The 23,106-nt window shown below is 41.7% G+C and overlaps 1 protein-coding gene across 2 annotated transcripts in view; it reads right to left on the bottom strand.

The window, feature by feature from the left end:
- nova1 (NOVA alternative splicing regulator 1) overlaps positions 1–23,106 on the bottom strand; it is a 48,765-nt gene that overhangs the window by 7,466 nt on the left and 18,193 nt on the right. For both annotated transcript variants that reach the window (XM_004076027.5, XM_004076028.5), the window contains exon 3: positions 1,357–1,523. In XM_004076027.5, the coding sequence (XP_004076075.1) occupies positions 1,357–1,523 (167 nt within the window). The remainder of the gene's footprint in view (positions 1–1,356; positions 1,524–23,106) is intronic.

Below are 23,106 nucleotides of genomic sequence, written 5' to 3'. Positions count from 1 at the left end.
CATCCATGCTTTCAATGATCGACTAAACTAATGGTAGTCAGTCTCACGCTGGTTGGTTTCTGTAAATGTGTGTTGTGGTGCATGCGATGGTGCATGTTATTCCTGAGAGATCGTAAATGATATCAAATGATGTGTAATACTAGAGTTTGAAACTTCACAGCCACAAAAACTGGGACAACGAACACATCCAAGTGTTTTCTGACAGGCTGTCCTCTCTTGGATTAACTGATAGACGTGCAATCAACAGTCCTGCTGAGACAGAAAATTTGTCTGAACGTTTGTGAGTAATATTGTTTTAACCAAGTGGGATGGAGACTTGGTAATCTTTTCACTTAGCAGTGAAAACTCTTTCATTGATCCATTTTGTCATAAAGCTTTTTTATGACTAAACTGATGTCGATGTTAGTTCTTTTATCTCTTCCTGCAGGAGTCCTTTCTGTGTTCTTCAAGACTTTTTTGTCTGCCAGTAACACTAGTAAGGTTCTCCACGGCTCCAGGTTTCCTCCACATGTCGGTGAAGGCTCTTATTCTGTCTCTGTGCTTGAATTTCTACAGATGCAGCATAAAATGTATCTTTTTTAAGCTCCACTTTTGTCAGGCAGCTTGTGTTGAAGTGATTTCTTGGTTCAGGATGTGTTGCAGTATTCTGTATTGGTCAGAAAGATTATCTAACGGACTGTTCTTGATTTAGTAAGAAGGCAGTGTTACCTTTTAAAGTTTTTCACAACCAAATTATAAAATTCTGTAATTTAAATCATCTTAAAACAAGAACTCTCAAAGCAAGAAGAAACAGAAGAGAGCCCTTTTCTGCAAACATTTTTAGATACTGTTGGAAAAAGTGTGATGTCTTTTATTTCCTGTTCCTGCTTTTGTCTGGCAGGTGCTAAAGCTCACCTGAACTCCCGGTGGCCAACTTTACTGCAAAGAATGCAACTTGTCATTGAAATTACAGGAACTGCACTGAGAAAACTTCAAGTCAGATTTATTTTGGATTTTCATGTTAAAGAGGAGGCTTTCCTGTAAAGTCAGTCAAGGTGTCCCACAGGGCTCGGAATTTGGTCACATTTATTTTAGTCTTTACAGGCTCTTTTAGTAGATTCTTAGAAGAATCATAGTGACAACAACAGCACCTGTTGGTAAAAAGAAAGTCCACACCGGCCTTGAACCCAAGTGGGGTTCATGAAATGAACTGAAATGTCTTTTGTTATTCTTTGACATTCTTTCACTGCGTCGGGATGAAACTAATCAAAATCAGGTCTTTACTCTGATTTCTTGAGGACAGGCCCATATTAGGGACATGATGACCACTGACAGGAAGAATCAGTCAGGTAAAAGTAGAAGTGTGAATGATCTCACCTGTTTGACGCGGTCAGGATTAACTGTGGTCTGTGGTTGAAGTATGCTGACAGGTTCTGGCTTTTGGGCACTCTGGGGCATCTCACGAACCTTCTCCGCAATGAAGTTGTGCACACTGTTGAGGGCTTCAACCGTCCCCTGTATCAGACAGACTCTTTCTGTTGTACCTATGAGAGAAGGACAGAGGATGGGAGTTCTGACCTGCTCTGCGTGGACAGACCTGAGGAGCTTCCCTCCAGCTCATCTAAAACTTTACATTGAAACGTTCTCTTGGTGATCAGGAACATTTTTTAAATTTGACAAATATAGTACCTTCTCCAACCTTTTACACAATCAACTGTGATTCAGCTGCAAGACTGAACACTGCTTAGTTTGCAAGCTGCGGGGTGTTGTGGGGGTGGGGTGTGACGATAGGATTCCTTATCAGTGTTGTAACACTTACAGCAATGTAACGTTTGGAGCCTGTTCTTGCCTCGCAGCTCTAATAGACTAAACACACATTTGTTCTTCCTCTTGGTTTCTTTTTACACCCACACTGACAACCAAACTGACATCCTGTTGCCATGGCAAAGGGCTGGAAACAGGTGATGCAACAAGGAGGCTTGTAATGGCTTGCATACATTTGTTCAAAATCTACCTGCAGCTCTTTGCTATCAGTGCTAGAAAGTAAAATGTGCCTTGAAGCACTGTCAAAGCTTTACATGCATGTTTGCTGAATGCCAAAAAAATACAGTTGCCCCCATGATTCAGGAAATTGTATTCCTGAGACAAAAAAGAACACCTGACAAAGGTATATTGGCTTCTGTTTTCTTAAACATCTGCAGCTCCCCTTTGGAGTTCACAACACCCACAGACTGCAAAATTAATACCGGTAAGAGAAATCTGTCCCTGTTGGTGCTGATGGAGGTAAAGGATACAGTGGGGCAAAAAAGTATTCAGTCAGCCACCAATGGTGCAAGTTGTCCCACTTAAAAAGATGAGAGAGGCCTGAAATTTTCATCTTTGGTAGACCTCAACCATGAGAGAAAAAATGAGAAAATAAATCCAGAAAATCACATTGTCTGATTTTAAAAGAATGTATTTGTAAATAATGGTGGAAAATAAGTACCGTAAATTCCGGACTACAAAGCGCACCCGATTACAAGCCGCACCCACCCATTTTCACGTGTTTAATTAGTTTTATACATACACAAGCCGCGTCAGAGTACAAGCCGTGCATGTGTTAGGCGATATTGTCATCCTGACAGATCACAGCCAGTATTCCAGAGTGAGTGCAATTCATTAGCACATTGTGGGTGGTGCCAACTTAGCCTCTGGCTCATGTATTTGAGTGTATCGACATCTGTCAAACAGCATGGACCTCTATTCTGTTCACAAGTTCCTCAGTTATGGTGTTTTTATTTCATTTTTTTTAACTTATTGACAATCTAGGTATCATACATAAAATTACAAACAGTAACCATATAATCAACATTACATCCCTCAGTTATGATGAGGAAATTTACATCCGCGATTCCACATTTCCCATGAGTCTTAGGGGCTAAAGGCGGGGCCAATGCCCGGCTCGCCATTCTGTTGAGCAAGTATCAGCAGTGCATGGAGGGGTGAACGGGAAAAGCTCTCCTTCCGCTTGTGTCGCAGCAGCGTTATGGGAGTAACAGGACTGGTTAAAAAACACACCAGTAAAATAAAGCAGCGGCGACTGAAAAGCGCGCGCCTCAGTGCGGCGCGTGCGTCAGAATTCAGAAGCCTCTGCACTCCGCGGACGCCTCTGCGCTCCGCTCCCGCCCCGCGCGCTCCTTGTCTCCCCTTCCTATCTACTCCGACACCTCTGGCCAGGGCGGCTTCAAGGAGGAGCACTTCGTCCCTATTGCGCCGGTGGATGGAGCAAATAGTTTCTGTGCAAAGCAATCGGACTTAATACTGTACGTTTTGTGTATGAGGGGCGGATGCGTTGTTACGTGTGGGAGCCTTCAGACTGCCATCGGCCCCGCAGCTCAATCAGCAGGAGAAGATGTCTCCAGCTCACACGGAGGCTGTGAGTTTTTCAAAGCAAAATTCCGCTTTTACGGTTTCCTTAGAAACCGTAAATGGAGTGTAAATTCACTCCATGCGCTGTTCTCTCTGTCACGCAGCAAACCGGCTTTTCCAAACCCGTTGGTGACGGTGGACTTTTTTACGCTGGTTTTAACGATTGCTTTTAACTTGAAAGCTTCATCATATTGTAGCGGCGATCTGGTGCACGTTGGGTCTAATGGCACCAAAGGATTCTGGGATGCGGCCGGGCATGCGTGTTTCATTTTGTTGAACCATGACTGAAGTGTCTAAGACCTGAAGTCAAGTCCATGCTGTTTGGCTGCTTAGAGGTGTGTTGAAAATAAATGCCTTGTGCTTGGTGTTAGTTCAAGAACTCAAACTATTCACTGAGTTCGAAAGTACGTACATGGCGGCCGCTAATTAAATCCATAAATTAATTAAATCCATAAATTAGCCGCGTCACTGAATAAGCCGCAGGGCTGTAAGCGCAGGAAAAAAGTAGCGGCTTGTAGTCCGGAAATTACGGTATTTGTTCACCTACAAACAAGTAAGATTTCTGTTTCTCACTGACCTGTAGCTTCTTCTGTAGAGGATCCTCTGTCCTCCACCTGTATTAATGACTCCTGTTTGAACTGGTTATCTATATAAAGACACCTGTCCACAACCTCAAACAGTCACACTCCAAACTCCACTATGGCCAAGACCAAAGAGCTGTCCAAGGACACCAGAAACCAAATTGTTGACCTGCACGAAGCTGGAAGACTGAATCTGCAACAGGTAAGCATCTTGGTGTGAAGAAATCAACTGTGGGAGCAATTATTAGGAAATGGAAGACATGCTAGACCACTGAGAATCTCCCTCCATCTGGGGCTCCCCCCAAGATCCCCCCAAGAAGACATGATACTTCCGGTTCCGGGTTACAGCACGGACGCGTGTCGCTCACTGCAGCTATACAACTATCTTCAAATGACTTAAAAAGTTTACTTTCTCCAAAAAAAGAGAGCTGACCATGGCCCCTAAGAAAAACCATGACTACGAAGACCTTAAAAAGACTCTTGATGACATCCAAGCTGCGTTGTATCCCTTTATGGAACAAGTGACAGCTAAGCTAGCTTCGCTTTTGGAGCTGATGGAGGACTTCCGAAGATTCCGAGCTCAAAACGAGCAACGAGAAAACCGGGTCGACATTCTGGAGAAAAGACTGGACGATGTGGAACAACATCAAGGATGAATAATGTCATTTTCACTGGAGTACCGATCAAACCTCGGGCAAAGCTAAATGCAGCTGGAGCTAGCATTGCTAATACTAATAGCGCTTGCATTGCTAGTAGTTCTGAAACGGAGAGCAGTGGAGAGTCTGTGGAACACCAAATGGAATCATTTCTCACCTCTAAAGGGATTTCCCTGGATCTAAATACCATCAAGACCTGCCATCCGCTCCCCAGGAGAAAGGAGACGGATAAACCAGCGATCCTCATCAGGTTTGTGAATCAAAAACACAAGCTAGCTCTGATGATTCAAAGGAAGAATCTGAAGGGATCTGCTGTTTATCTGAACGACCATCTGACCAAAAGGAATGCTGAAATCGCCAAACATGCCAGGCTTCTCAGGAAGCGTAAGCAGATTGAGAACACTTGGGTTAAAGGCTGCAGGATTTACGTCAAACCACTTGGTCCACCAGACCGGTCCAAGGTTCTGGTTGTGAACAACATGAAGGACTTTGAGAAGTGTCTAATCACGGATGTTTGAACCAACATGCAGTAATAAATCAAAGAGCTGAATATAATTTCAAGAAATATGACGCCTGGATTCATCGCTATCTCCAAAAGTCTGAAGTTACCTTATTCTCAGCAAAGCTCTGACCTGCAGACAACTTGACCTCGTAGCTGATATTAGCTGAAGAAGGATATGGACCTGAATCTAATGTCTGCAGATGTAACATCGAAGAGAACTATAAACTCTGTTTGTACCCAGAAGAACGGCTGTTAATCAGCAGAACAAGAAATACCAACCTTGGTCATTCGACAGATTATGGACCCTTTTTATTTTCCCTTACAGCATTACTTTATTAGAAAAAAAAAATAAAGAAAAATAAAAAAAAATAATAAAACAAATGATTACTCAATTATTGAAAATGGTTAAATTGATTGACTTTTAATGATACTACTTCACTTGCTCCAAAAAATTGATAAGTTTATTTCTGATTTTTTCCTAATGTAACATATTTTTGCACATATTTGTAACTTTTGATACGTGATCAAATTTTGCTATGAAAATTTCTAAAATAGTGTTATGTCTATTTTACTGATATGGTATTATTTTTAATCATAACAATGACTTTTATAAGTAACATAATTTGCATATATTTTGGATACTTTATTGCCATGTTGATTTCTTAAAGTTATTTTTTACAAAATAATTTAATTAATTCATCTTTGTCATGTGCTTTATTGATACTTCAAGATTCTTAATCCTGTCTGATAAAAGCTAGGAACCGGATAATGATAAATAATGTAATAAAATGGTTACGGTATAACGGGGTGGGATTATATAAATTTGCTTCCTTCCACTCCCTTTAAGCAATATTTATTAATATGTCTAATTATCCTAAGTTTGATTAGTTACTGTATGAATGTATAACTGATGATTGTATTGTTTTTGTGTATTATTTCTATTTGATTGCTTGAAATAAACCATTTCAAATCAAATCAAATCAAATCTCACCCCATGGTGTCACAATGATCACAAGAACGGTGAACAAAAATCCCAGAACCACACGGGGGACCTAGAGAATAACCTGCAAAGAGCTGGGACCAAAGCAACAAAGGCTATCATCAATGAGACACTACACCACCAGGGACTCAAACCCTGCAGGGCCAGACGTGTCCCCCTGCTAAAGCCAGTACATGTCCAGAACCGTTTTAAAGTCTGCTAGAGAGCATTTAGATCAGAGGTCCCCAACCTTTATAGCGCCACGGACCGGTATGACGTCACACAAAGTTATCACGGACCTGTCTTTAAGAAGTAGGCGGAGAACTATTTTAACAACGCTACGCTGGAGGAAGAGATATTTGACAAGACACACCCTGAGCTTTTATTTTGACACGCACAACTTTGAACATCGCTCAGGTGTCATCATCCTCCTCTCCCTTTCCCACACTCTCATGGTGCAAAAAAGAAGTACTGTCTATTAAATGTAGCTTTCTTTATTTTGGAAGTGGAAGGCTCCCCTTCTGTCTCCTGGCTGGGCCTTTTCCCCCTGGCAAAGAAACCTTCCAAAGACGTTTGTTTTTACTCATTTTAATAACTCCTTGGTTTTATTTTAGCGATAACTTATCACGTGACCGAGAAGAGCGCCTTGGCCTGCGTCAAGAGTGACACAGACGAATGTAACAGAGAATCGGGCGATTTTTCAAACTAAAGCATCTTTCAGATTCCGAATAAATAAAACGGAAGTCATGTAAGTTATTATTTCTTTCTGTGCGGCCCGGTACCAAATGACCCACGGACTGGTACCGGTCCGCGGCCTGGGGTTTGGGGACCACTGATTTAGATGATCCAGAAGAGGACTGGGAGAATGTCCTATGCCTAGTTTGTGAAAACCTTGTGAAGATTTACAGAAAACGTTTGGCTGCTGTCATTGCCAACAAAGGGCATATAACAACATATTGAGTTGAACTTTTGTTATTGACCAAATACTTATTTTCCACCATAATTTACAAATAAATTCTTTTAAAATCAGACACTGTAATTTGCTGGATTATTTTCTCATTCTGTCTGTCATAGTTGAGGAATACCTTTGAGGACAATTACAGGCCTCTCTCATCTTTTTAAGTGGGAGAACTTGCACCATTGGTGGCTGACTGAATACCTTTTTGCCCCACTGCAGGTACAGTCAAGCACTTTTTGTGAGTGAAACACCCGTCTTCCATTCCAGCCTTGTCCTATGCAGAATTGCTGGAGTCTATCTCAGGTGATTCAGGGCGAAAGCAGGGAAAACCCTGGACACGGTCAGACAGGTTGCATCACCCAGTCACACGCTCACTCCCAATTTCCAATTTAGAAATACAGATGAACATGAAGCACGTCTTATGACAATGGGAGGAAGCCGGAGTACCCGGAGAAAACCCACGCATGCACAAAGAGAACATGCGATCTCCACACAGAAAACACCCGGCCCACCACAGAGCAACTTGTATAAAACCTAACATCTAAACTAGCATTGCAATTTTGGATGGCATGAGGTCTTTGAACAAAGAGGCCATCACAGAGAAAGAAAAATATGCTGTGTTGTGATTTAAAAGTGTAAATCATCATCCTGACTCGGTTTGTAAACTGCAGAAACCCATTAAAACAAATCATTTATCATAGGATATGAACATTCTCTCATGTTCATCCTTCACAGCATTGAGTCCTGCATATTCTTCATGCTTTTGAAACACGCCTTATTCAGCTCACCATCAAACTTTGTAGAGACTTTACAAAGACAGCCGATGAATCCAACTGTGTTTGAGCAGGGTGGGACAGGCAACGAGCGGGACCAGGGTTAAAAAGCACAACCTATTCAGGGTAAAGCCCTGACCTTGGACAGCTCCAACCCCTCGATTCTTTCACTTGTCTTCTTTAGCTTTTTAGATTACAGATCAACAGATTAAAGATAAAAAAACAGATTAAAAAACAAGAAAATAAAAAAAAGAATAAATAGCTTCTAGAAGTGTAGGGAGTAACAGGATAAGCAGCATCTTTTATTTTTTTAATAGTTCCCTGAAATTTTTCATAGAAAGTAAAGTAAAACGTCAACAAAAATTAAATGACTTATGTTTACGGAAAAAAAAATCGCGGGGGGGAGGGGGTCTTGGCACTGTAGCATGTCTTAGAAGATCAAATTAGGTTTACCCGCATGCAGAGCAACTGAGGCGTTCACTCTCTGCTATTCTGTTCAGGGAGGACCATCATTTTTTAAAATGCAATTAACAGCTTTAAGACATTTGCATTAACAGATTAAAAGGATTAAAGGGTGTATTGATTTGAATAGATCCAAGCTTAATAAATTAATCATTGATCCATAAAAGTAGAGATTGATGTTTTCTGCCTTTCCTTTTCCTGTGACTTAATGCATAACAGCAGTAAGGCCAGAGTCAGTTAGCTTGATGCTAACGTATAACAGAATTTCCCATAGGACGGCTAATGCTAACGCTTGTTCGACCTAAACCTACATTGCTGACTAGGTGAACAGCTTTATAGACTCATAGGCAGGAATTTTTCAAACTCTTTTAAGAAAACATTGTTTTAAAGTATCCATTTGTGGTCTAAAGCACAGTTTTTAGCTCAAATCTTTTGTAAACTGTGTAAATTCAAAGTTGAATGGAATCAAATCAAGTGGATCGTAATCAAATCAATCCAGGCTCTAGTGAATTGAATCTAACCGATTGGATCAAAAGAATCAAGAAATTGAACCAGATCATAGAATCAGAATCGAATCGATTCTGGATTAGTGATACCAAGCCCTAGATAAAAGACATTTGCTCTAAAGCTTTAAAAGTAAGATTCCAAGTTACTAATAGCGTGACATGCAGAGGACTAAATGTGTGGTTTGCAAAACCATTCAGATCAAGCAGGACAATGCTGGAGACAGAGTAGCGCGACTGCACCTGAGACAAAATAACCAACTCCATATTGGCGCGTCTCATTAAAACAAGGGCTGGCTGGGGGACTGGGGGAGCTTTCTGCGTGGAGTTTGCATGTTCTCTCTGTGCGTGCGTGGGTTTTCCCCGGCCTCCTCCCGCCTTCCAAAAACATGCTTCATAGGTGTATTGGTTCCTCTAAATCAGGGGTGCTGTATCCGGTCCGCCATGTGGTCTAATCTGGCCCAGTCATGAAGAGTAAAAATCAAAAGGATGTTTAAAAAAGAAAGCATGTTTCTAGTCCGTTCCTGTGGCGAGTTATGATTTTTTTAAAGAAATAACCAAAATGCACGCCACTTGGGGAACAAAGGAAAAGCAAAACAGGTGAAACAGCAAATATCTGCATGTGACAAAAGCGAAACTTAACAGCTCTGCGTCTGGATAAGATGCAGTTTGGTTCCTCATGAGCCTCACCACTGTTACGTTGCAATAGGAATAATCAGTAGTGACACCCTACTGACCAAAATGTTGTCAAAGAGAAAAAAAACGGAGCTGAATGCAAAACCTATGTGCTTGGTATGTCATCAACAGGTCGCAGTGCTCCAAGAATATAACATTCAGCACTACTATGAGCTACTTCAGCACTACTCACTATAAAGAGAAGTTTCACTGTTTGCAGTTAAGAAAAGAGAAGATTTAGCAGCTATTAGCTGGACTGAAAAAACTGAGTAAAAAAACAAAAACAAAGCTGTTTTTTGCTTTTATGTTGCTGGTCCGGCCCACTTGAGATCAGATGGGTTGAATGTGGCCCCCGAACCAAAATTATTTTGACACCCCTGCCATAAATTGCCCATAAGTGTGATTGGGTGTGTGATTGTGGCCCTGCGACATACTGGCGACCTGTCCAGGGTATCCCCTGCCTTCGCCCACGAGTGGCTTGGATAGGCTCCAGCAGCCCCGTGACCTCGAAAGGGACTAAACAAGTTTAGAAAATGAATGAATCATTAAAAAAAAGGTTGATCCCGATAAACGTCTAAATAACAAATATTGGCCAGAAACGGTCAACCCTAAATTAGATGTAGGGAGTTCTTCTACCATGACCTAAAGTCAAGCCTGGGCCGCTGGAATCATGGTTTATAATTCCATAAATGACTCTTGATAATAAAAGTTTGCATTTATTAAAGTTTTTTTTTTAGTTAAAAGTTGCATTTCATACTAAATTTGCCAAAGCTAAGAACAAAATATGCTTTACCATACAGTTGGCAGGTGTAGACAGACAGCTGGAAGAATGATGCACAGTCACATAAAGGAAAGACATTTTACTAAATGATTAGTCCAAACTGAGCAAACTCTGATGCAGTTCTCTACAGTATGAAGGTGGGCTGACTGTCCCCAGATGCTGGAACTGCATGGTCTTTCCAGGCAGTTCAGATTGCTTTTAGAATCATCTGAGAGTGTCGTGTGGAGAAGCAAACCCGATGAAGCTGTGACATTTTACAGCAACCTATCCATTTGAAACAAGTCCACATGACTAGTGTAAAAGCAATCTTGGTAAACCCCACTGGGATTCATTTCAAGTGAACTGAGATCTGTGTTTCCATGAAAACCAGGGTTCAAAGAGAGGTCAAGAAAAAAAACCAACCAGGAAACCTCCAAAGCTGAGATTTCTTCAGACTCTCTGCCTCAATACACTCCCACAGACTTGAAGCTATATAATTTAGACCAATTTTGCCAGGTCTGCCAACTTCTACAGTTGTTTCATCAGGGGCTTCATTGGAGCTTCTGCAGCTCTTCACAAACTCACTTCTGCTAAGCTACATTTTGTCTGGGATGAAGCGGCCAACAAAGCTAAATACACCCTTCTCTACAGCTCCTATTGTAGTTCAACCAGACACCTCCAAACAATTCATTATGGAGGTGGATGCGACTGATACTGGAGGGGGAGCTGTGTTATCACAGAGAGCATCTGATAGGGAAATTCATCCTGGAACGTATCCGCCCCTCAAGCTCTCTCCTGTGGAAAGAAATTATGACCTAGGCAACAGAAAGCTCCTGGCATTTAAGTTATCTCTTGAGCGCCATTGGCTGGAGGGTTCTGAACAGCCATTTTTTGTGTGAACTGACCACAAGAACCTGGAGTACATCAGAATAGCCAAAAGACTTAACTTCCACCAGGCTCGTTGGGCCATGTTTTTCGACAGGTTCAGGTTCTCGCTGTCCTACAGGCCGGGCAACAGAAACATTAGGACAGATGCAACGTCCCGCCAGCATCAGAAGGAAGGGGGGGATTCTGCTGGAGGGGCCACTATTCCCCCACAAAGCATGATGCTGGCAACCACACGCGGGCCCTGGAGCATAAGAGTAAGAAGTCAATAACCGTAAACTTTGTTAACCTGTTAGTTGTCCCACAGGCAGTTTGTTTGTCCCTTCTAGTCTACGTCCCCAAGTGTTAAAGTGGGGACACTCCTCTCGCCTGGCTTGTCAATCAGGACTCACCCGGACAGCGTTTTTAGTGGCTCAACATAGCCAACAATATCCACTAACATTGAGGCTTTTGTTTCTGTGTGTCCAATGTGCGCCAGTGTCAAGGTGCCTCGCTGGACTCCTACAACCTCTTCCTGTTCCTTCCTGTCCTTGTTCCCACATTGCTATGGACTTCATAACTGGTCCACCCAAATCTCGAGGTAACACTGGTATTGACTGTTGCGGACCAGTTCTCCAAATTAGCCCACAACAGTCAATACCTCTTGAAATCCCTTCTGCCAAAAAAGTTGGCAGATGCGGTGTTTCAACAAGTTTTTCTTTTACATGGCCTTCCGGCAAACATAGTCTCTAACCCTAGACCCCAGTTTGTTGTGGCCTTTTAGACAGAGTTCTGCAAACCCCTTTGGGTCAAGGTCAGCCTGAGCCCTGGATTCCATCCCCAGACCGATGGAAAGGTAGAGAGGTTCAATCAAGACCTCAAAACCACCCTGCGGGCTATGTGTGCCACAAATCCCTAGATGGTTCTCAATGTCGATTGGGCTGAATATGTCCACAAATCCCATGTCAACTCTTCTGGTTTGTCCCCCTTTCAGGCACTTTTATAGATACCGACCTCCACTTTTTCCCCATCAAGAACAGCAAGCTTCCACATCTGGATCAGCAGCATTTGTGAGCTGCTGTCAACACACTTGGAGGTTCCAGTCAAGTTGCTGAGGTACCAAGAAAGGTTCACCGCTGCAACCAATCAAAACCAGACACCTGGTCCGGAGTACAAAGTGGGGGACAAGTTGTGGCTTTCCTCAGCTGATGTACCTCTGAAGGGGGGGCTCAAAGAAGCTGCATCCTTGCTACTTTGGGCTCTTTTGTGTCTAAAGGATAATAAACCCCATGGGTGTTAGAATGGACTTTCTACCAAGTCTGAAGATTCATCCTGTGTTCCACATTTGCAAACTGAAACCAGCAAAAGACACTAACCTGCAAACTGCCTCAGGGAGGCCCCCTCCGCCTCGTATTGTGGATGGTGGTCCTGTGTACACTATTTGTCAACTCTTTGCCTCCCGAAGAATGGGGCATTTAATTCAATACCTTGTAGACTGGGAAGGCTATGGTCCTGGATATCGCAGTGGGAGCCAACGCGGCACATTTTGGAACAAAGACCTTCTATCCCGCTTCCACCGGGACGTCCCCAATCAGCCTCTTCGTCTGTCTGGGAGCCGGACCTCGTGAGGGGGGTTATGTTCTGCATATGTTTGGTTTTTCACCTTTTCTTTCTTTGCAGGCTGACTGTAGCTCCTCCCAGCTGATCCACACCCTCACCTGATCTCTGCAGAGGACTGCACAGCTGTCCGTACTTAGCTAATTTAGTTTGCTCCCTATTTAAGTTTACTGTGCTCCGTGTTTAGCATTGGTTCGTTTTAAATCCCGTCCTTGTGTTTGTCAGCTCAGCTTGCTCCCTTGGTTTTGTTTTCTGCATACTGTGATGTTATTTTTTTCTGTTTGTTTTTTTATTAAATCATTAGACTGTTTGACTCGTGTTAAAGCTTTTTACTGCATCTGGGTTCTAGCTGACCAAACTATAACAATTCTAAGAGGACATCAAAAGGCATTTTGTGGGTTTATTTCCACCACTGGGTCATACCAGAGACTTAAACTAAGACCCAATGCGTTTATGTGTTTTAACATGTTTTTAACATGTTCTTTTAGCATTTTTCTCATGGTGGGGGATATGTATAAAAGAATTTAAGATTTAAACTGCATTTCTGAGTTTTTCTTTGTTCAAATTATTGTGAATCAGGAGCACATGAAAAAATGCTGTTTGAAAAAGCTTGTGACGTAAAACTGAGCTGGTGTCTGACTCAAAACTGTACGGCTGGATAGCTCCACTATTGCTCACCGTTTTTGTTGCATCTGTATTAGCTTGAGTTTGTGTGGGACTGTAAGATGGCAGGAAAGAATATAAAGAATGCAAAGAGATGATGGGATATCAGCAGAGGATTCTGCAACACCTGTCCTGCCCACAATTCAAAGGTAAATTTCAAATGAACTCCTGCCACTCTGCAGAAACTATGCTCTAGAGTCTAGACAACAAAACAGGTTTTTGGATCTGGCTTAGAAACGGCAATCATTATTAAAGGACCACTGGGAACACTTTGAAAATAGATCAAAAGATGATCAGAGTGGGACTTTAAAGGGGTTGGCTTGGGGTTTTAAATCAACAATCAACTTAGCAAAGCTGTAACTGCAGCTCATTTCATCCCCCAGGGGATGGGAATGTGGAGAACAAATTTCACACAGTGTGTGACAACTGATGGGACTCTAACAGCTCAGACTACTTGCTGGACCAGATGGCAGGCCAGAACTTTACACCTCATTGGATCAGGCATCTGCCTGAAGGTAGCCACAATCATCTCAAGACCAACATTGCATATATAGTAGTTAAAGTGTCTCATCAGGGCAAAACAGCAGAAACAGCATTAATCCCTCTAACCCAAGTTTACTTAAAGAGGTCCACAGAGGATGCTGTTGAACTGGTCCTCACTTTGACATGTGGAACAGCAGAGGACATGAGTGTGGATATGAGTCAAGGATTATAGCTCTGCACTCAACACTACAACCTCCAGCAACGTGGTTAAGAAACCTATCTTGACCTTCTCCTCTCCAGGCCACAGGGCCCTCCAGTTGAACTATGAGAAGACTCCAAAGTGATGTGTCAAGCCCCATACTTTTATCGTTACATGTGCAACTAAAACCCCACTCATGAGGCAAACAACACCATCATAACATTCAGGATCACTATCAGCCTGTAGACTAAAATTGGACAATCTGGTCAAATGGAGTCCATAAATTATCTTTACCCTCAATCATTAAAGACAAAGGAGATGAACATGCTAGACTAAGCAGTAGCTCCTCCATACAAACCCTGTTTTTATAGGAAAGAGGAGGTGGACGCATGTTTAAAACAAGTCAAAACCCACATTTAGAATATAAAATGCAAACTATTATGAATATTAAACTATTGATATTTAATAAAAACGATGCATTTAGTAAAAGATTAAAAACTACATAATATATGTCAACTATGTTCTCCTAAAAAGCCTTGATAAATAACCATCTGAAACATTTCATCAATCAAAAATGAATAGGAAAAACTGTGCGTGTTGGTCTTCTCTACTCTACTTTCCCTCTGGGATCCAGTAAAGAAAGATCAAAAGGATATTCTTGTTAATGCTTGACTGCTGAGTTTGGAACCACAAACTCGACATCAGTGGCTTGGGGGGCAGACTGAGGTCCATCTCAGCCATGATCACGACAGCAGACAAATTGAGTAATGTGAGCGAGATGCTTCATTACTTCGGCAAATTTGAGATGTAAATGTAAAGCACGATGTTTGTACTAGTACAGTCAAGAAACACCAGAAAAACTATTAACTAATAACCAGGGTACATTAAGAGGATGAAGCACATGAGACTATCTTGCCATCATGATGAACATTAAAAAAAGAAACTTTCATGACTTTTGCTTAATCTGACTGTTTTTCTTCTGTTTTTTCAAATATTCAAGCATGAAAGAAGCCATTTTCATTGATGCAGGATGTCCTGAGGAGAGGGGGCTCATCCTAAACTGCTTTGTCCTCACTTTCCAGCATTAAATATGGAGCGAGGTGCTGTCTTTGCTTTTCTTTGCTCAGTAATACCTCTTGAACGTATCCATAGCCTGATGGTGCATGCATGTGGGAGAGCCTTCAGTGATCTCAGTCTTGACACTTCTCAGCAGTTGGGGGAGTGTTTTTGTGTGAATTGGTCCATGTTTGAGCTATTGTCTGATTACCCAGTGTTGCACACCACAAAAAAACTCTGTAATTACTGTCAACACATCAACAGCTTTTCTAACATATCATCCACACTACAGACTGAGCTGGAATGTTTTCGTTTCAGTATTCAGAGATGAACATATTACTGTCTCCATGTTGCTTTGTAACTGATTGACATCTCAGTACAGACGTTTCTCTTTGAACACACACCAGTCACTGCTTATTGTTGTGGTGAAACAGATTTACAGAGGAAAACCTTTTTTTTAACCACAAAGTGCTTATCAGCAAAGGCCAAAACCCACATTAAAGCAAAATAAAACATGAAATGAAATGTAATAAAGATAAAATAAACATTAAATTACAAAATCTCTTCAACAGAAAAATCCATATTTAGCTAAAAGTCTGCTGAAATAAAAAGGTGTTCAGGTGCATTTAAAAGCCTCAGCTGAATTGATTGAGTATTGGGTCGGAAAAAGAGCATTGCAGAATTAGTAAGCCATCACCTGAAACATTCAATCCACAGAAATTCCCACTCTAATCATCTTCTGATCTGTTGTCAATTATAATTATGACGTTTTTATGCAAAATTTAAAACTTTGTGTTGTTTTCTAGGACATAATCTCTGCTGAGCAGCAAGAGTTCATTAAAAATCTCCCTCTGAGTTTGTGGGCGGGACAGTTGGCAAGGAGAGAGCCTACCTCCTTCCCATCATGCATCTGTTTACAAACTCTCCCTGTAGCTTACGGCCCCTCACACCACCAACCTAACATTAGAGATGCAACAAAAATGATGAGCAATATTGGAGCTATCCAGCCGCACGGTTTTGATCCAGATTCCAGCTCAGACCAGGAAAACAAAGACTTCAACATATATATTTGTGGATGCATTGGAACGGAGCAAGGAGCTTGTAGCTTGTCGTAGTAACTTGTAGGTCACAGAACTGACAGTTTTTTCAAACAGCATTTTTTTAAGCTTCCCTTTGGATTCTTTGGATGTGGAAAAACAACAGTGGTGAACTTTAGGAAACTAACATGTGAATGGATTTGACATTCATTCTAGTTTACTTGTTTGTTTGGACACAGATTTCATTTCCACTTGATGATCTGGAAGAAATCCAGGAATCTGGAAAACTTCACTGTTCAGTAGCAGGAATTTCTGTCTGAGTTTTGGATAAAGATGTCCTGGATCCATTTTAGGTCAGTGAATTGGATCGTTTAAAATGAACCAATAATCACTAGGAATGAGATTAGCAACCACAGATTATGATATGAAACTTTGCTAAAATTAATCGTTACGTCCCTAAAAAAGGCTGTTACAAAAGTCCAGATGTGATTAAATGAAAGATTGAATATTTGTTTGAAGTTTTACCTTTGACACCAGAGACCACATATTGTTCTTCAGCTGGAAAAAAAAGTGTCTGGTTTACGCTTTAACATTGTGACTGAGTGATACTACTGAGTCAAGCATGACACTGAGGTTCTGAAAGCGAGACTGGATGAGTGTCTGATCAGAGAGATCTTCTGCTCTGGAGCTAGATTAATGTCTCCGAGTTTAACAGGAGGAAATTAGGCCTTAAACCACAGACTGATGCAGGTCAAACAGTTTTCTTAGTGATGGTTCAACACAGACCACACCAGACGTAAAGGACACATGTCTCAGCTTTACAATGACAGACAGATTGATTAAAAAAGAACAGTTAGAAACAGCTTAATAGAATGAACAACACTGGGAGAAGAAGAGGGCTTCACTCTCTGCAGCACAGCAGAAACGTCCTGAGCGCCCTGGATGAAAACATGACCACATTTTTGACAGAAATGCATCATCAACACACTAAAAAGATGAAGCTGCTGGAGAGATGTTGGTCCTAAGCTCTTTATTTTTAACAAAGAATTCTAAAAAATCATCACAGTCTGCCAAGAGTGCATAAATATTTGACGGAGAACAGATAAAAATAAAGAGTTTATAGTTTCAAAGAATACATTTTGATTTTTAATATTAGAGGAGACACAGTGACTAATCAAAAACATTTGGTTCTACAGAAACTTCACCTGACTACAGTTCCTAGTGAAAGCTTGAATGGCTGGTTTGCTTGAATGAAAGCTGTTTTATCACAGGTGCTACTTCATCCAGAAAGCTGCATGATAAATGCTGCAGAACTGAACAAGAACATCCACGTCTTTTGAACCTCCTTATTGGAGATTTAGAAGCAGGTCCAATTTAGACCAAGTGAGAAGAAGAGGTCCAGAGTGTGGATAGGGATACAAATCCAACAGCTCTGCTGTTGTTGATGTGAAAGTTAAAATCACCAGTAACTGAAACATTTTCCAGTTGAAATTTCTCTAAGGGTCAAATTCATTTTAGTGGTGGGAGTAAATTATTTAAAATTACAAAGGGAAAGGATACCAATCCACAAATCAGGTGTTGAATTAGTGTGGCAGATTTGCAACACTCGCCTGGAGACGGTTAATAACTGAAGATAAAAAGTCTACACAATCTGTGAGAAATACTTCTGCAGGGCTGGAAGAGAGGGGGAGTTAAATTAAAACCCGCTAAAATACCTTAAGGGTGACTATTTCTTATCAACTGTGATTCAAAAGAATCCTGCAACAGACTGAAACAGGGTGTAGCCTAAAACAGTAGCCGGGTAAGCCTGTGGTAGCCCCATGATCTCGAAAGGAATACAATGATGGATGCATACAAAAGACTAGAAAGATTCACGGGTCACCTCTCTGCACACGTGGGCGTTATGAGTCCACCACCATCATGTGCCATACAGCAGCGTTAATGAAATCCCAGCCACAGACATCCCAGCAGTTTGTTCCTACAGGTGGCTAAACTCCTCAACCGTCCGCCATGTCTCTATCAGGAACATTCAATCCATGTCTTCATGGATGAAAGGTTTAACCAGAGAGAGATGTATATTGCAGCAGGTGTCAAACAGGGCCAGCATCCAGACTGAAGGAGAAAGCTCAGCTGCATCAACAGTTGACTGCAGTTGGACCAACATTAAACAAAGACCTGTTCTGGTCACATGATGACCAGTAGCTCAGAGCCTCTGATCATGCAGGGTGGACCCGAACACTGATACCGGGTGCAAGATCTCGTGTAAGCACACTTGAGGAGACATGTGAAAAACATGGGGGGTAGGGGGGCTGGAACGCATTGGAAACATCTGGATGTCAGCAGCCATGTTCTGATGAGAGACCGCACACAACCCCTACTGCATCCAAGGAATCTGAACCAAAGACGCATGGCACAAAGAGCACAGCGGCTTTCTACTAGGAAACCAGCTCTGGAGCAGTTTCTCCTGGATTTCTCAGGTTAACTAGAGCACCAGTTGCAGAGAAGAGTCGATATCCAGGTGAAGAGGAGGGACAGGCTGGTCTTAACATTCGTTCGTAGTTGTCCAAAGTTGTCCAAAGGTTCTTAGTTATTTGAATCTAAAGTTTCTAGATCATACATTTTTTACAGCAGAGGCCCTTAGTCATAGAATTAATATAAAGATGTAACAGGCAAAAACACGCTGAACAGGAAAAGTCACCATGCTTTACCAGCTGCGGCTGAAAAAGCTTCTCAGCTTTAAGTTAAAAAAGAAAGACATGATGCAGCAGGTGTCATGTTAGAATTGTAAAAAAAAAGAAAAAGTAAACAGTTTCACTTTATTAGTGAGAGGCTTTCAGGCTTTCATCAAACTCTGATTCTTGAGGTGATGAAGATGTAGAACTATGTACATAGAGCTTGTGTTGCGCAGGTCTCTGGTGCAGAGCCACCTTCTCCTAAGTTTTAGATATTGATAGTGACAAAGCTAATATTCAGTTATAATGAGTCATCATGTTGGTTTACTATCGAAATTTCTCTTGGTTGCTAATATTTTGGATAGGTTTTAAGGTTGTTTGTTTTTTTGGGGGGTTACCTAGCTCAGGGGTTCTCAAAGTTTTTGTAACGGGGCCAAATTAGGAACTCAACATTAGACTGGGGGCCAATTTTGGTGAAAAGAAAATGGATAAACAGAAATAGTTGTTTTAAAAAACTTTAATGACCAAGTATCATTTGTACAGTTAACCAGGCCCTCCAGATGTTTTCCCGGAGGTTGCTGTCAAGATCTTCTACTCGTCTAGTAATTGCATCATTGAGAGACTTATTTGTGACAAACTTTTTCTTTTGCTCTGGACAAACAATGTCAGCTACTTTCAGCGTACATTGTTTTTACAAACCCCCCCGTCACTTAAGGGCTTGCTACGCCGGGCCATTTCCAAAGCCACATCGTAGCTACTAGCTTCTGTCACAGGTGACAAGCTATCACCATGGCCTGTGCTAAGGCTTAGCCACTTCACTTTTTACAGGATCTAAAGTCAAGAGAAAAGCATTTAAATGATATAGTTATATTTTTAATGGGGAAAAATGCCCGTGGGGACGAAACTGTTGGTACTCCTCAGTAAGAAAACAAAGAACGGTCCATAGACAACCTCTCACTGTTTATTAAGATAGCACGACAAGAGATGGTTTTTATTCTTTGTCTTCGGAATACCACGTAGGTCTACCACAATTTTCATGGAGGCTTTTGTGGGGGTTTTACGCACAAGCCGTTTTAGCATCAGGATTCTGTTGCCACTATGAACTCAGCTCATGTGATTGCTGTTTCAAAGCCTTGGCTCGGTTGTTTAGGGTCCTTTTTTGATACAAAGTGATTGTGTTAGACAATTGAATCGGTTAATTCAAAAGGGGCCCAAGTCCAAGAGGTTTTTTTTTCCAGGAAATGATTTTAATTGCATAGCTTAAAGGGAGGCTACACCAAATGATTCATTCTTTACCCAGATTTAGCACCAGTTCATAGCTTACAAATGCTATAAGATGAAGCACCTCACATTTATCATTTCAGAGGACTAACAAACTAAAGTCTCTGGACTTGGGCCCTTCTTGAATTAAACAGGGGTGCTGAAATATTGGATAACTAGTGCTGCCATCTATGGGATAAAGCTTGCCTGCGTACTTAAGAGGTTTCTTCACCAGCATTCATTGCCAGTTTGTTGCTCCTCTATGGTGCTTACATCTGGTCACTACGTCATGCTCTCTGGTTTAGGCTTTTCTGACTTTTTGACTAATCCAAGTTTTATGCCTCATCTACAGGACAGTTCTCCATGTGTGCTGATCAGAACCTACCTGCTCACGAGCCTGTTGAAAATTCTACCCTGACTCTCACAACTTTTGAGAGAGTTTTCACAACTCCAAGTCATGTCAAGTCTCTGAGCTTCACCACTACTCCAACCACGCCACGCCTCTGAGCCACGCAACTCCTTTCTACCGCTCCACACGAGCTGCAACACCTTAGGGAGAAAACAGCCAGACTTACCTGCCGATCCTCACTCAACCTTGGACAATAAATCATTTAAGTCAACTCGCTCTCCTGTTATCCTTCCGGGTTCCAGCAATTGGGTGTTCTCAGCTCTGCTGACCATGACATTTCTGAGTAATTCTGTATACAAATTGTTGTAAATCAGGACCAGACCAAAAATGGTTTGAAAAAGACTGCATTTGTGATGTAAAACTACTCTGGGGGGTTAAAAGCGGCCTGCCCTGCTCCATTTAGATCATCGACCTGCAGACAAATAGATCCATGAATGTCTTTATTTTCCTCGTCTGAGCTGGAATCTGGATCTAAATTGTACGGATGGATAGATCTGAAATTGGTCACCGTTTTTGTTGTATGGCCCGCAGGTGCTACCCACCCTCGCCACGCCCTCACTGGCTGAGCAGCTGCTACACGCCACTCATTCTTCCCTTCTGCCCCCGCCACCGTGGTCAGAGCTGCATGTGAGCATCAGGGAAAAGACATTTTTGCGAGCTTTCTGTTACCAACCAAAGCTTGTAAACAAAACCATGTGACTAAAAATCCATTCAGTCAGGAATTATGAGGGCGGGACAAAGCAACAAGCGATAAAATTATGGACGTCATGCGCTTTGCAGTCCTTGTCAGGATAGTTCATTTATTCAAACTTTATATTTTGCTTATCATTTTTGAACGTCTGTCTTTAAGGTCAGGTACAACACTTTCTGTTTTGGTCCAGTGGAGGCATGCTGCAGGATGGTTACTAACAAGAACCGAGACCAAGATAGGTCTTGAAAAGATAGGTCTGAGAGTTGTTTCTGGTCCTGACCAGGGTCTGCTTGGGTGCATTCAGGCTGAAAATTTGTTTGGGGAAAAACTAACTGTGGTTCACTTAAAGTGGACCAAATTTGTTCAGTCTGAATACACCCATAGATTCTATGAATCTGCAGGTCGAAGAAGTGATACTATGATAACTCAATCCTCTATAAATCCTCTATAAACAAAAAACCTGAACTACTATTCAAGCTGGGGGATCTTTTGGTGACCACCATCTGAATCCCAAGTCTCCCTTTAAATCCTTTTAAACACTCCCTCCTTTTTTCCCCCAAATTCCTGCCTGAAGATAAAGATTTGTTTCAGTAACGAAGATGCTTCTCCATTGTTGTCAGTCTGTTTAACTTCCTTCATGGTAAAGTCAACCATCCAGGTTGAGTGCTGCTTCCACAGCTACTGAGCAGACTTTTACATGTCTATAGGCTGTTTTTCATAACTCAGTGTGCACAGTTTTGTTTTTAAAGATCATATTTTAAAGTGAAATCCTAAAATACAGTCAGCCTGCCAGATTCAGATGTCCCACAAGAACAGTTAAAAGTATTAAAGAGAACAGTTGGGGAAAAATGTTTGGTTGCTCTGTCTTCTACAATGCCAGATGTAATAAAATAACTCAAGTATGAACATTCTAATCTCACAGTAAGCTACATTAGATTCAATTGATGTGCTTATCTAAAGACGTTTATGGTTTATCACAGACACACATTACCAATGTGAGGTTGATTTCATGCTCAGGGCTGCCAAGCCTTGAAACTGAATGGACAGTGACAGCAGGACGAAAGCAGGCAAAAAAGAAAACAAACTTTTTGCTCTGAAATCATAAGAAACCTTTGTCACTTCAGCCCCCACTCAGTGGCTTCAGTACTCCAGAAAAATGACCCACAACTTATCAGTCAGCACACATCTTTTCAGGGAGATGTGACAGGTAACTTGAACAATGCTGGGAGCAGCCCCACACAAAAGTAACAAATTATAAGCAATTACTTTTTTTGGTAATGTTATAGTCATGTTCAGGAAAACTTGCACAACTCCACTAACCAATGTTTAATTGTACACAAAATCTCAGACAGACAGAAACAAGCCAGAAACTCCACAAGAACATTTTTTTTCCTGTGAACTGTCAGTGGGTGAAGATGCTGAAGGGGACATATGCACATTACTTTAGGTTTGGTACACATGAGAATGCATAGTGTATAGTGCCTGACAGTGACAAGGCCCAGGTTTGATTCCCAGCTATGACCTTTCTGTGTGGAGTTTGTATGTTCTCCACACAGAATTGGTCTAGCTCATTCAATCAATTCAATTCAATTTTATTTCTATAGCCCAAATTCACAACAACAGTCGTCTCAGTGGGCTTCGTAAGTCTTGTAAGGTATACATACAATCAATCATGGGGAGACTTCCGGTTCCGGGTTACACGGCAGGACGCGTGGCGTGCCTCTCTGCGAATACAACTATCTTCAAATTACTTAAAAGGTTGATTTTCAAAAAAGAGAGCTGACCATGCCCCCGAAGAAACCCCAGGAATATGAAGATCTCAAAAAGACTCTTGACATTATTCAAGAAACGCTGAAAAGTTTTATGGAACAAGTGTCGGCTAAGCTAACGCCCCTTTGGGATATGATGGAAGAGTTCCG

This window comes from Oryzias latipes, chromosome 14 (genome assembly GCF_053564925.1).
Source record: "Oryzias latipes strain Hd-rR chromosome 14, Olatipes_Hd-rR_3.1".
Classification (NCBI taxonomy): domain Eukaryota; kingdom Metazoa; phylum Chordata; class Actinopteri; order Beloniformes; family Adrianichthyidae; genus Oryzias; species Oryzias latipes.
This window is presented reverse-complemented; position numbering and strand designations above follow the sequence as displayed.